The 13,147-nt window shown below is 42.0% G+C and overlaps 1 protein-coding gene across 7 annotated transcripts in view; it reads left to right on the top strand.

The window, feature by feature from the left end:
- sema6cb (semaphorin 6Cb) overlaps window positions 1-13,147 on the top strand; it is a 155,037-nt gene that overhangs the window by 122,067 nt on the left and 19,823 nt on the right. For all 7 annotated transcript variants that reach the window (XM_020615490.1, XM_020615486.1, XM_020615489.1 and 4 more), the window contains one exon: window positions 1,842-1,919. In XM_020615490.1, the coding sequence (XP_020471146.1) occupies window positions 1,842-1,919 (78 nt within the window). The remainder of the gene's footprint in view (window positions 1-1,841; window positions 1,920-13,147) is intronic.

Here is a 13,147-nt window from a genome sequence, read left to right as displayed (position 1 = left end):
GCCATTATTGCTAAAGGAGGCAGAGGAATAACTGAACATGCGACACTCTGAGCAAGAGAAAGGAGGAGAGGAACAGGGGGAAGCCATTGCTCTCCTCTATCCACTCACCCCAACCGGTCGAGGCAGAAGGCCGCCCACCAAGAGCCGGGGTCTGTCGGAGGATTCTTCCATTAAAGGGAGTTTTTCCTCCCCACTGTCGCCAAGTGCTTGCTCAAAGGGGATTTGTTGGGTTTTCCCTATGTAATAATATTGATAACAGTAAGGTCTAGACCTTACTTTGTAAAGTGTCCTGAGATGACTTTTGTGGTGATTTGGTGCTATACAAATAAAATTTGATTTGATTTGATATGGTTTCCAGTAAGTCAGTATTGGGTTATTCCTGGGATGTTGGCTAAGTGACAGCTGGAAGCTGTGAGTCCCAGCCGCAGAAGCTGGCTAAGTCCCTTCTCCCCTCAGCGGCTAATGAATGTTCCTACACACTGTAGCTGCGGGTGAACATACACACCTAGCGTGACAGAAGGCAGAAGAGAAGTCTGAGGTTTTCAAGAGCAAGAAGGGATGCACGAACACACGGTATATATAAACTGCACATATGAGAATGATGTCACACAAAGCCAGAGGGTCTCCTACCATATGTAAGCACAGCTGGACACAAAGGTTCTCTTGTTTGTTTCCAAGGCTCAGTGTGGATTGGCACCTCAGTCCACTTCTGAACTTCCCTGCCCTTATTCCAGCTCCAGGCCTCTTCAATCCCCACATCACTGTTTCACAATTGAGACATTTGGGTGAGGTAAATGGTGCCTTTTCAGCAGCTGCACCAAAGCTCTGGAATAGTCTCCCACTGTCAGTTTAGTATTCGTTGACACTTTAAAGGTAACACTCAAGATGTACTGTTTTTCAAGGACCTTTGGGGGGTGTTCTTGTCTTTTTACTTATTTTTGTGTTTTATTTATTTGTTTCAGGTGTCCTTTAATGCTTTTTGGAGTCATTATGTTATACTGCTGTTTATACTGCCCCTGTGCTCTTACTCTTGTCTTGCCTTATTTTCACTATTATGTCTTTTGTTGGATTTTGTAAGAGAACTTAGTGAACTCCAGTTTATTTTCTATGCATCCTGTTCTTTTTGTTGATTCTGTTGATATTATACAAAAAATGTTATTTGCCATTTAATCTACTAACTAAAAGAGGGGTGTTTAGTGTAAGTTTCCTGATGCTGATGAAGTTTTTTTTTTCCATCAGTGAGTTTTCCAAACGCAACACAAAACAAGCTTGTATTTTTCTGTTAGGATCAGCTGAAATGATGAATCTACACACTGGACCTCTCCGTTATGTATGTGTCGATACCTATAATGTATATGGATTAAACAATTATGGATTGAAGCCTCTTAGAGATGCAGAAGATCACGAAACAAGCTGAGGTTTTAATCACTTCAGTTTAACGACAGCAAGTCTGCAGGCCTGACTCTAATCAGAATCTAATCTGATAGCATCGCCTCTCTTTCTCTCTATACGATTATCTGCATTCATCTCTTTTATGAGTAATGTCAAGATATTTTAGTCTCTTTGTGATTGAACATTAACAAACAAAACAAATTATATATTCATACAACAAAGTGCTGCTGAAATGAAGCTGCGCAGTCGTAAAAGGATTGAGCTATACTGCGATTTAATATCACGTGTTGGTATCAAAAAGACTTTCATTTGCATTAAAAACAAGATTATAAATGTTGTAAGAAGATGTGAAGGTTTAGCCTGTAATTTCACAATAAAGCCACTTTTGTGCTGTCAGTTAGAGACCGTGTCCCACCTCCATCACTCACCCTCTGTCTGTCTCTGTGCAGAAGCTGTCTGTCGTCACGGGACCCCTACTGCATCTGGCTCAAGTCGGGCAGCTGTGCCACAGTCTCACCTGGTTTCAAGTAAGTTACACACACTGACCCAGTCGGGAATAACACCCAGTATATACTGTACATATAGGGCAGAGCTGATGGATGTCACCACAGCTACTATTACAGCCATCCATGTAGAATGAATGTTGACTTTATATTTTGCAGGAGCTGCTTCACTGCTGGCTTGTGTTTGTATATGGTTCCTTTTAGGCTCTAGTTGCACTCATTCATCCTAATATCTTGCACTGAAGTGTTGAAATATTAGAAGTTATTGTCCTTTTTTGTGTTGACTCAAGCATGTAGTGTTATGAGAACATCTTAAAATGAATTGCAGCTCATACAGAGTATAATCTCAATTACAAACTGTGTTGTAAATTTTAAAAGAACCGTGCTGGTGTCTGCAGCTTATGTCTACACTGCCGCTGGTTTCAGCACAGTTATGGTTTATGTTTGTGTATATACTGGGGACAGTAACTGTGTTTTATAGCCACTGTTTCTCCTACTCGTCTTTAAAAATAAAAGTTCTCTGTGGAGCAGCTAGAACAACACACTGACAACAAAGCAGCATCTGTTTAGTGGATTTTAGGGCTGAGTGAAAGGTGGAAAGGCCCTAGAATAGTAGTTGACAGCTGAGTGTCAGAATTCCCACTTTATAGGGTCACTACCACACAAAGCTTTTTCATTATTCATGGTCATTGTTGTGTCTCTAGTGAGGGAATTAAAGATAAATTAACTTCTATGTGCAGACCTCTGTCTAATATGGACAACTCTCAGGTGCAGAGGACTTAAACTTATAAACAAAGAGGTTTAGACATCAGTTTTTGTACACAGTTAAGTGTTTTTTTTCCTACATGTGGATTTAATAAAGAGTTGGTACAAGCCAATGCAGAATGTGACACAGTGGAACAAGCAGAATTTCCTATTTTAAAGCTGCTTAAGCTTGATTTATGCTTCAGATTTTAGCCTATGCCGTAGCCTGATGTGTACCTCTCCAGAAATGTGACTACACATCATGGCGACGCAGACAACAACAACTGCGATTGGTTGCATCGCATTTCCTCGTTCATGTCTCTCAGTGGCTGGACCAGCACAGAAAGTCCCCCTCGTTCTGCCTCAGTTGGTTCAATGGTGGTGCAGACCACCTCCTCCGGCATCCTCTCTTATCTGTGTTGCAGTAAGTTCAGTAATAGTTACTGCTGTTCAGCATCTGTTAGTTTTACCTCCAACATGACTTGCTCAGTTTCAGTTGTCATTGTTTATAAGTGGCAAAGAAATGCAGCACAGTGGCAGAGACACAGCACCTCCACCTTGGAGGAGTAATTGCAGGGCAGTGCAGACACACCAGTGCACTAGTATAAAGGCTCAACATAAGCTTTACATAGATTCAGTGCAGAACTTTAAATCAAGCTTTAATCTGAAATATGTAAGAGGGGAAACTATGTTAAGTGATCATAATCTGGCAGCGACTCAGTCTTGATGAAGTTTAGTCACTTTACACTGAGCCTCAGTGGTAAGGAAACCTTTTTTTAGTGATGATGTTCTTCTGGTCTCAGATTTCCTTTGACAGCTTGTGGGAAAACCCCTGCTGTGTTGTCACAGTTGGGCTGCGATCAGAAGTAAAATATAGTTCAAACTTTCAGCCCATTAATGACACAGCAACAATTTCCAGCCCATTGTGGTTCATTGTTGGTTCTTCCTTTAACAGAGAGATCTCACTGATGAACCAGCAAGGGACAAAAAATGTGCAGGTTTGCTTTCTAAACAAACACCCCGGCAGGAGGCTTCATCTGCTAACGCTTCCCTGGATGAAGCAGTACTAATTAGTGAGATTAGCCTCAGTGGTGATTGGTCAGTCTGAAAGCTCATGGGTGGACACAGCTAAATAAAAACATTATTAGTTCTGTAACTCAGTGTCACAGAGGACGCGTGTAACCGAGCAGGAGCAGTAAATTTCATATTTCCTTTTACTCTACGAGTCAGTTGTTCAGTGCAGATCAGCTGGGCCTGCATGAGCAGCTGGGGCGACGCACTCTGGATAATCAGTAGCTAATGTACAATTAGACAAATGGGCAACATAAACGTGATGAATATGTGACCAGGCAATTTTCACTAAAAGGCTTTGCTGAACCCATTTGAGACCCAACAATATGTATCCATCTTGTTTATTCACGAGTGACTGGCTCCATATTATTGGCAGGATGTCAGAGGGCAACTGCGGAAAGGTCGGGAGGAGGAGGCGATCAGTCAGAACAATGAAAGACATTTGATTATCTGTTCCTGTGAATTAGAAGGGAGTCGTCTGACACTGAAGGTACTGACCGTATGGTAATATGTGCAAGGGTCGAGTATTGTACATGTGTGTGCTTGTTTGAGTACAGTTATCAGGACCAGTTAGAAGTTTAGACATTTTGGGCCATTCTGGCCATTTTTCATGCCTTTTGTAAGCAGTGGTGTTAAAGAATAAGGATTTTGCTGTTTAATGTGCTGCAGCTGACTAGCTCCTTAGCTACTGTCTCTAGCCTGGTAACTGACACTATCAGTGCACTTTTTCCCTGCCGAGTGTTTTGCTTGGTCACTCATTCAGCCGAGCCGAGATGCAGGACATGTCCATGTTTGCAGATAAGAAGACGACATTATCTAAAAAGCTCTAGTGGGATGCAATTCAAACTCTGAGGTTATTTTTGTTTAACAGCTGTTAGTGTCACTGCCAGCCAATGGACAGACTTTTTAAAAATTTATTTATGTATATATATAAAGAGAAAATTAAGTAAAAGTAAAGTATTAAGTAAAATTAAAAGTAATATTACATAGAAATGAAGTTCAAGAACAAATATGAACATCTGATCATAAGTTTTTAAGATATTATATAATTTCAAGTGCAAGCGACAGGCCAGTCATTGCCCACTCTTTCTACAGTTTGACTTTTCTTTCCCATCTGTCTGTCACTCCCTCACTCACTCACTCACTCAGTCACTCCCTCACTCCCTTCTAGCCTATGTCATAAAATCAAAAGTGATGTTGAGCTGCGTGTGTTTCAATCACCGCACTGTCTGGAAAATCGGAAAAGAAAGATGGATGGGCGGTTGGATGGACAGGTGGATGGATGAATATCTGGACAGATAGGTGGGTGCAGTAGAGGAGGAGGAGGAGGAGGAGGAGTAGTAGAGGTATTTAAAGATGCTGTTTTCCCCTCCCATGTGCCTGCTGACAGTGAAGGACTTTGTGTGTCCCTGTGTGGTTGATATACAACCTGCTGCTAAATCACCACGCCAGGTGGGTTTTTTCCTCACCTCTATGTACATTGGTTGTAAATTGTGAGTGCGCACCATGTGTGTGAACTTCTTCGTTCCCTCCCTCTCCCACACACACACACACAGCACCACTTCCACTGTCGGCTGACTTCTCATAGATTATTTTGACGGCTGTAAATGTGCAGACCCGGAATCATTGCATATCCTCTGCTTGGCCACCCAATCGTATTACTTTCCCTGCCCTCACACGGACAGAGGCTAATGGGATTTTTTTTCCTTCTAGATGCATGTTTTTCTGTGTCTTCTCATATTTGTATATTTGACAGTGTAATGTTTGGGTTCTTGTTCATAAATCATTACAGCTTTTATTTTCAACCATTATAGAAAGAGGACCATTTTGTGGTGTTTTGACTTTAAAGGAATAGTTCTTTATTTTGGGAAAAGCTCTTTCTTTCCAGTTTCTCAGCCTGGCGCTGTACCTTCCGTGAGTCTGGTCTTTCCAGACAACCAGCTGTTTCCAACAGCTGAAAAAGTATTGTGATTTTAAGGAGTAAGTTTTAGGATTTGCATTAACTTTTGTGTTAAGGATGCAGCGAGTATTAGAGTTAGTATGTGGTCTGAGGTTAGGAGTTGGTAGCTTTTGCTGACAGCACATCTCAATGTATTTGTGATGGAGAGAGGAAGTACTAATGTGGCTTCATGCTGGCGAGTTGCACCGAGCTGTGGGCCGAGGTTTGATTTATGAGTTTAGCATGCAGGAGGGGAAGCTGCACTGGAAACCAATGGACCAGAACCTGAGAGATCGGCCAAAATGTCCTGTCCGGAGAGAGAAACGCGGACAAAGGAACAAAGAAAACGAGAGGATTAAAGAAAAGAGGAGAAATTGAAAGAAAAAATATGGAAACTGTGAGAGAGGAGTAAGAAATACTGTGATGTAAAGAGAGATGGAATATAGGAGAGATAGTAAAGGAAAGACGAAAAACGGGGACAGGAAAAACAGTCAGGGAACAGGGGGAGAGTGAATTTTATCAGCCTGATTCTAAAGTGCAGAACATCTGGTTTTCATTTTTTCATTTAGTTTTTTCTATTCAAGAACTCAAACAGTCTGCTCAGACTTTATGTGTGGCTCCAAAGGAACATCAGACTTAAAACCTACATTAAATGAGCCATTTAATATATGTATGTATCATTAAAAGGAGGTGAGGAACATCTGGTGAAAGAGGAGAAAGGGAAGCTGGTGATAAAGGGATGGCGATTGGATGAGAGAAGGATGAACCACTGTGAATCACGCACCACAGAAAGCGCCTGAGCAGAGTCTGAGATAAAGCAGCTCAGAAGCCATCCACCTTCTGGGACCTCATCCGCCCCCCGTCTCTCTCTCTCTCTTCTCGCTCACATCATTCTTTTCATTGACTATCAGCCTCTTTTCCTGCAGTCCTTTCTCATCCAGAGGTGGCATAAATTTTAATGACTGATTGTGGCTGATCCAGAGGATAGGAGAGGAAAGAGGATTCACTGCCCTCTTTCTCCTTCGGCCCCTCGTCTGTGACTTTGTCTGTCTCTGGCTGTTTTAGTCGGTGTGTTTTCCATAATACATTTGACATAATCACTCCTGCCAAAGCACATCGCCAAAAAAAAAAAAGACGGCCAAGGACGGAAATTGGATGAAGATACTGGAAGGAAAAAGCAGGTCAGCTGTGAAGTGCACGTTGAAACACTTTTGAGGATAAGGCTGGTGATACTCTATACATTTTGTAGTGTTAACAATGCTGTCAAAAAGACTTAAACCAGCAGTGTGTTAGTCTAGCTCCTGATATTTTTTAACTTTCCTGTCCTGGCTGTGCTACTCAGCTGTTAACCCACTGAAAGCACGTCAACATATGTACTTAAATGTTTTTTAAAAAAAGAGGCTGTGTAATTTCCTAAAAGTTTTTGGCAGTGATTAGGCATAGATTGGTGCATTTGTGGGGGACAATTTTAGTTGTGGAGAAATACATATTTGGTAGTGAGAATTTAAGGCTGCAAAACGACGACTGTGGAACTGACTTAAGACAAATACATAGTAATTAGCGGCTTGAGGTGCAGCAGATAATGGCCTGTGTTGCCGTTCGCCACGTAGAGACACATTCACCATGATGTGTCGATCTGGGGGGAAATGTGGTGAACTTGCTGTGTTGTTGGAGCTCTGACATACATCTAAGACAACACACAGTAGATCCAGGTGTGTAATGCCCTTTAAGACAGGAAAGACTAAGATTACTGACTACAAGATGAGAAACAACTATTTCCACCTACAAGTACTGATACTGTATATATACTGTGTATATGCATAAAAAAAAAAAATTAATAAATTCCCCACTTGCCCCCCACTTTGGGGTGGTCTTGTATGCCTTCCGTCAAGCTCGGGTCCTCTACCAGAGGCCTGGGAGCTTGAGGGTCCTGCGCAGTATCTTAGCTGTTCCTTGGACTGCACTTTTCTGGACAGAGATCTCAGATGTTGTTCCTGGGATATGTTGGAGCCACTCTCCCAGTTTAGGGATCATAGCCCCCAATGTTCCTATTACCACGGGGACCACTTGTGCCTTCACCTTCCACATCTTTTCTAGCTCTTCTTTCAGCCCTTGTTATTTCTCAAGCTTCTCATGTTCCTTCTTCCTGATGTTGCTATTGTTTGGGATTGCTACTTCTATCAATACAGCCTTCTTCTTCTGTTTGTCCACCACTACTATCTCCGGTTGGTTGGCCATTACCAGTTTGTCAGTTTGTATCTGGAAGTCCCAAAAGGTCTTAGCTTGGTCAACCACCTTTGGAGGTGTATCCCATTTTGACTTTGGGACTTCCAGCCTGTGCTCGGCACAGATGTTTCTGTACACTATGTCAGCCACTTGGTTATGGCGTTCCATGTATGCCCTGCCTGCTAGCATCTTGCACCCTCCTGTTATGTGCTGGATTGCCTCAGGGGCATCTTTGCACAGCCTGCACCTGGGGTCCTGTCTGGTATGGTAGACCCCTGTCTCTATTGATCTTGTACTTAGAGCTTGTTCTTGTGCTGCCAGGATTAGTGCCTCTGTGCTGTCTTTCAGTCCAGCTTTGTCCAGACACTGGTAGGATTTTTACGGATGTCCAAACTCCACACCCTATCTTTAAGAGTAAGTCTGGCCACCTTACGAAGGGAACTCATTTCGGCTGCTTGTATTCGCAATCTTATTCTTTCGGTCAACACCCACAGCTCATGACCTTAGATGAGGGTTAGAGCATAGATTGACTGGTAAATTGAGAGCTTTGCCTTTTGATGAAGCTAGTGGTGTGGCTATGTATGGCAACATTGGCCAGTCTAGTGCTTTGATCCAGACTGAAATATCTGAACAACTATTAAATGAATGGCCATCTGAAAAACATTCACAATCCTACGAGACTTTGCCTTTAGTGCCACCCTGAGATTAACCTTTTTTTTTTCGTTATTTTATTGAGGTGTCTTGACAACTGTTAGACTATGATACTAATATCGATGGTGCACATTGGTGGTCAGAAAGGAGCAGATAGTGGTGACAACACACTGGACAACCACAAGACTGATCAGTCATGACTCTACATCATAGGTGCAGTACAGTTGCCTATAAAATCAAAATATATATCTTTGTATTAAAGAAACAAACAGCTGCAGACTTTTTCAGTTTTGTTTTTGACAAAGCACTTTGTATCCTTTGTGTCTGAAAAGTGAGACATGCATGAAGTTTATCAATTAATTATTAAACATTTTGGAAATATTCAGCTCACTTTATAATTAGAGAGATTGGGACATGGATTTATTTTGCAGATCAGACACCAAACATTCCCTGCTTCTGTGTTTTTACTTGGGACACAAATAATGCAATCACTATTATGTGCCTGCATTTTATTATCTGCAGATACTCACCTTAAGTGAATAAATGTACTGTTGTGTTATTTGAGCCAACACTGCAGTCATTAAAACCGAAGGTGAACCAGCCAAAGGTGTTTTTTCTCTCATCTACAAGTGTGATCAATTTTGTGCCACTGAGTGCAAAACTATTGTATTATCGGCACCAAGATATAATGATAATAATGATCACACATCAAAACTACCAAACCTGCTGAAAAGACAGTCAGGCCAGTTTGTTAAACCAAGACAGGACACTGCCGTTAATAATCAGATGGCAGCATTACAGCAACTAAAAAATCCCAAATCATCTTGTGAGGTGTAAGAGTTAGTGTAACACAGCCAGCCAGAGGGTTTATGGGTAAAACAGACAGATGTCTGTGTCTGATAGACAGTTGCTTGTTTAGAAAGCCAAGTAGAGCAAAATGAATTTCTGCCCAATGTCATGTTCAGTTGTTTATTCATGTGCATGAGCACAGAGAAGGCCAGGTGCCGGCAAATCTGGAGTGCTTTTTCAAACGTAAAGGTGACCTGTCACCCTGCTACTTAACTAAACTCTGTTTACAAGCTGTTCACTTCAGTACACACAGTAAAGTCCCCCTCTGCTCAGACATGGGGTTTGCCTGTTGTTGCTTCGCTGTTGGCCACATGCTGACCTTCACTGTGCAGAGTTTGACACTAGAAGGCTGATTTCACATTCATACAGCAAATGTGGACATTTTTTCATGCTCACTTTAAACATGTGGACGAATGAAATGATTTTGTGACTAATTTGCTAATGACCAGCCAGTACTGGCCCATTCTGCAACTTCCACAGGTGTGATGTGAAAACTCCAGTGCACTCCAGTTTCACTTTTAAGTGAAGTAGGAAACATCTTGTGTTTATCAGGTAAACTTTTGAAACCAAGGCATTTTGTTGAAAAACCAGAGCTCAGAGTATTTTTGTCCTAAAATGTGTCTGGAGGAGATTAGTAAAAGATGACACTGGTGTTATTGTATCTTTTTATTATGCAGAGCAGTTCTCCTGAAGCATCTAAAACCAACAGTGTACAGTATCTCTCCTGCTAACAACAAGATCACATAAATAAGCACCATTGTCTGATACATCACAGCATTTTATCGCTCCTTTCAACCAAAGTTGGCATTTGTGGGTTTTAATGAATGAATGAATTTGTCTCTTCTGATCCGCTCAGACGCCGTGGTGTCTTTATCAGCTGTTATGGTGATAGCGAGGGCTGCATGCTACAGGCACTCGAGACACGACTCAAATATAAACTAGAAAAAACAAAACGTCTCACTATGATTTGTACCAAAGAAAAGAAGCTTGCTGTAGATATCAGACCATATATGGGTTGTTTTTGTATGACTTCAAGCACAAAAACTGTTTTCAAGGTGTAAAGTATATCTTTTCTTTCTGACTGTTAGCCTGACAGTATCTCCTTCTTCAGGAAATGTAAAAGAAGTTATAAGAGAGCAAGGTGGATTATAGTGCATAGCAGAGGGTGTCTGTCTGTGCACACTAAGCAGCCTCGCCTCCTCACATCCCTAACCCTGGCAGCTGAGAGCGGAGTTGCTTTTTTAACATGTGCTGAAGAACTGAGGAAGAAGGATTGAGGTGATTAAGTCTCTGAGCTGACTTTTTATCGCTCCCAGATGAGGTCAGCGTTCTTTCTCTATGATTCTTCACTGACTTCTGTTGTTAAACATCTGTTGTTTCCCTCAGCAGCTGAAGTCTGCTTTGTGCTGAAGATTGTGAGTCTATAGAAATGCATGTAGAAATGTATATGCAAGATGATATGTTTGTCTTGGGTTTGTGTAAGCTGTGTGGGGAAGTCTGTGTTTGTACATCATCTGTGTGAAGTGTAGGTTTGTGTTTAGGTTATATAAGGAACTAATTGGTTTGTCATAGAGTAGGTGTGCATGCATGTCTGTACAAAGTGTTTCTGCACAAACACTGGATCATTACACTTGCTTGCTTGTGCAGTATTTGAGCCCGTGTCTATTTTAGTTGGTTCGTTACAACGTGTGGGAGGATTGTTGGCACTGATGCGAAGCTCCACTCAGCTAGAAGAGCTTCCGTCGGCTTGGATGAGCCTTTGATTTGTGATTGACTCAAAGGTGAAAGATGGTGCATCTGCTGTAGAACAGTGTATCAGTCATAGGCACATTTTCATCAGAGCAGCAGAAAATCAGTAATTGTCAGATTGGGTTTCTTGTCAGTTTGGAGACGTGGTTCATAATGTGAGTTAAGAGGATTAGGACTGCACAGCAACAAGTTCAGAATGGCAGGAAGTTTAAAGTAAAACATTTCTGAAGGATTTACTTTACATAATTGAGCATTTGTTTCCCTTTTTGCTCAAACGTGCCTCAGTTTAAGCTCATTTAATTAGACTGAGTCCCAAAGTAAAAACACAGATGTAATCAAAAGACAAGTCTTCCATATTGTACATAAAATAGTGACAACAAATAACTGTCAGTTTACAAATATTAATTCTTTTATTTACTCTGATTCTTTCTGAAATCAACCAAATCACTTAAAAACTTCTTTAGATTATAACCCTTCCATCTCTAGATTCATTTCTAAATGTTTTTGCTGGCATTTGTTGGTTTGTTTGTTTTTTCACAACACAAAAGGTAGTAAATCAATTTTGATGAGATTTTTTGGAGAGGTATGCAATGGCCCTACATTTTGGTGCGGATCCAGATCATCATCCGGATTTAGCAATTCTTTAAAGGATTCTTCACTGGTGTGAGTGTAGGAAAGGTTGTTTACTACATGTGAGACCCCAGCTGTGCTGCTCAGCACTTGGAGTGAAGACGAGTGCAGCCAATAAGCACAGCAGGACACACATCTACTCTAAAGTGCACTTACATGCAGCAAAATGGTGTGAGCTGTGTGCGACTACAAAGGACTTTAAGTACACATTAGTCGCATTTCCACCAGAAGGTCCCCGGCACTTTTTATTCTTAGGAACTAAAGCCCAAGAACTGCCCCTGGGGCAAAAGACCCTCAAGCACATTGTGATGTGCATTTCCACGGCAGGGCCGAAGCCTAGGAAACATTAAACAAATCAGCCCACTGACATAAAAGCACGACAGTCAGCAGCAGGGTTGTAAGAATGCCACATGGTAAATACTCGCTTCTCCAGCGGTAGAGAACAGGCTGCAGGCAAAACTGAAATGATTGCTTTTATGCACGTTTATGCTCACCTAACAGGTGTATTTTTCTTGCTCACTGACGTTTTATCGCAAGTAGAGTAATGAGCATAGTGATTGTTAAGTAATGTTTCACTTCATGTCATGCTCTCCTCCACAGCCTCAGCCTGCTGCACTCCGTGTGTGGAGGAGCTGAACGCCACCCTCGGGTCAAACACCCGGAAACACTGCACTACAAACACCAAAGCCATATTTTGCAATCCACTAATCTCACTCACTGGTCTCTTCATGTAGGCCAGGAGTGGGCAATCCCGGTCCTCGAGGGCCGCTGCCCTGCTTATTTTCTAACTATCCCTGCTGTACCAACTGCAGATTACACTGGATCAGGTGTGTTCAGTCAATCAGAGGCTGGAAGATACGGCCTTAGATGAAGGTGGAGTGAGGAAAGACAAAGTGAATTGGTATCTTCCAGGTTCTGATTGACACCTTATCCAGGTAATCAGCAGTAGGTAGGCCTGGGATACTTGGAAAACAAGCAGAGCAGCAGCTTCCATTGACCAGGATTGGCCACCCTGAAGTAGGCCTACTGATAAAATGCTCCTTAAAAAAATGGAAACTCAAGGAACTGGGAGTCAGTTGCATCAGTGCACTTAAGTCATTCTTCACATTGGCACACTGATTTTTACTTGGATACACGAGTGAAATGCTCACACAGTAGAGCCCTGTATTTGACCAATCAGAAACATTCCACATGTCGGCGGGGCCGATAGTTCTTTGACCTTCCGAAAGTGTTACCCCCCAACTACGTACTTTTTTCAGAGGGACAACTATGCCCTGGGGCAAAATTTAGGCAGGTTCCTGCTCCCTGGGGAAAGTCCCTCTGGTGGAGACGTGGCTATTGTTATGTCAGTCTGCATGGGACATTTATTTAGCTGTTCGTGGCGTTTAGTAAT

The sequence above is a fragment of the Monopterus albus genome, unplaced genomic scaffold, assembly GCF_001952655.1.
Source record: "Monopterus albus unplaced genomic scaffold, M_albus_1.0 scaffold166.1, whole genome shotgun sequence".
In the NCBI taxonomy this organism is placed as follows: domain Eukaryota; kingdom Metazoa; phylum Chordata; class Actinopteri; order Synbranchiformes; family Synbranchidae; genus Monopterus; species Monopterus albus.
This window is presented reverse-complemented; position numbering and strand designations above follow the sequence as displayed.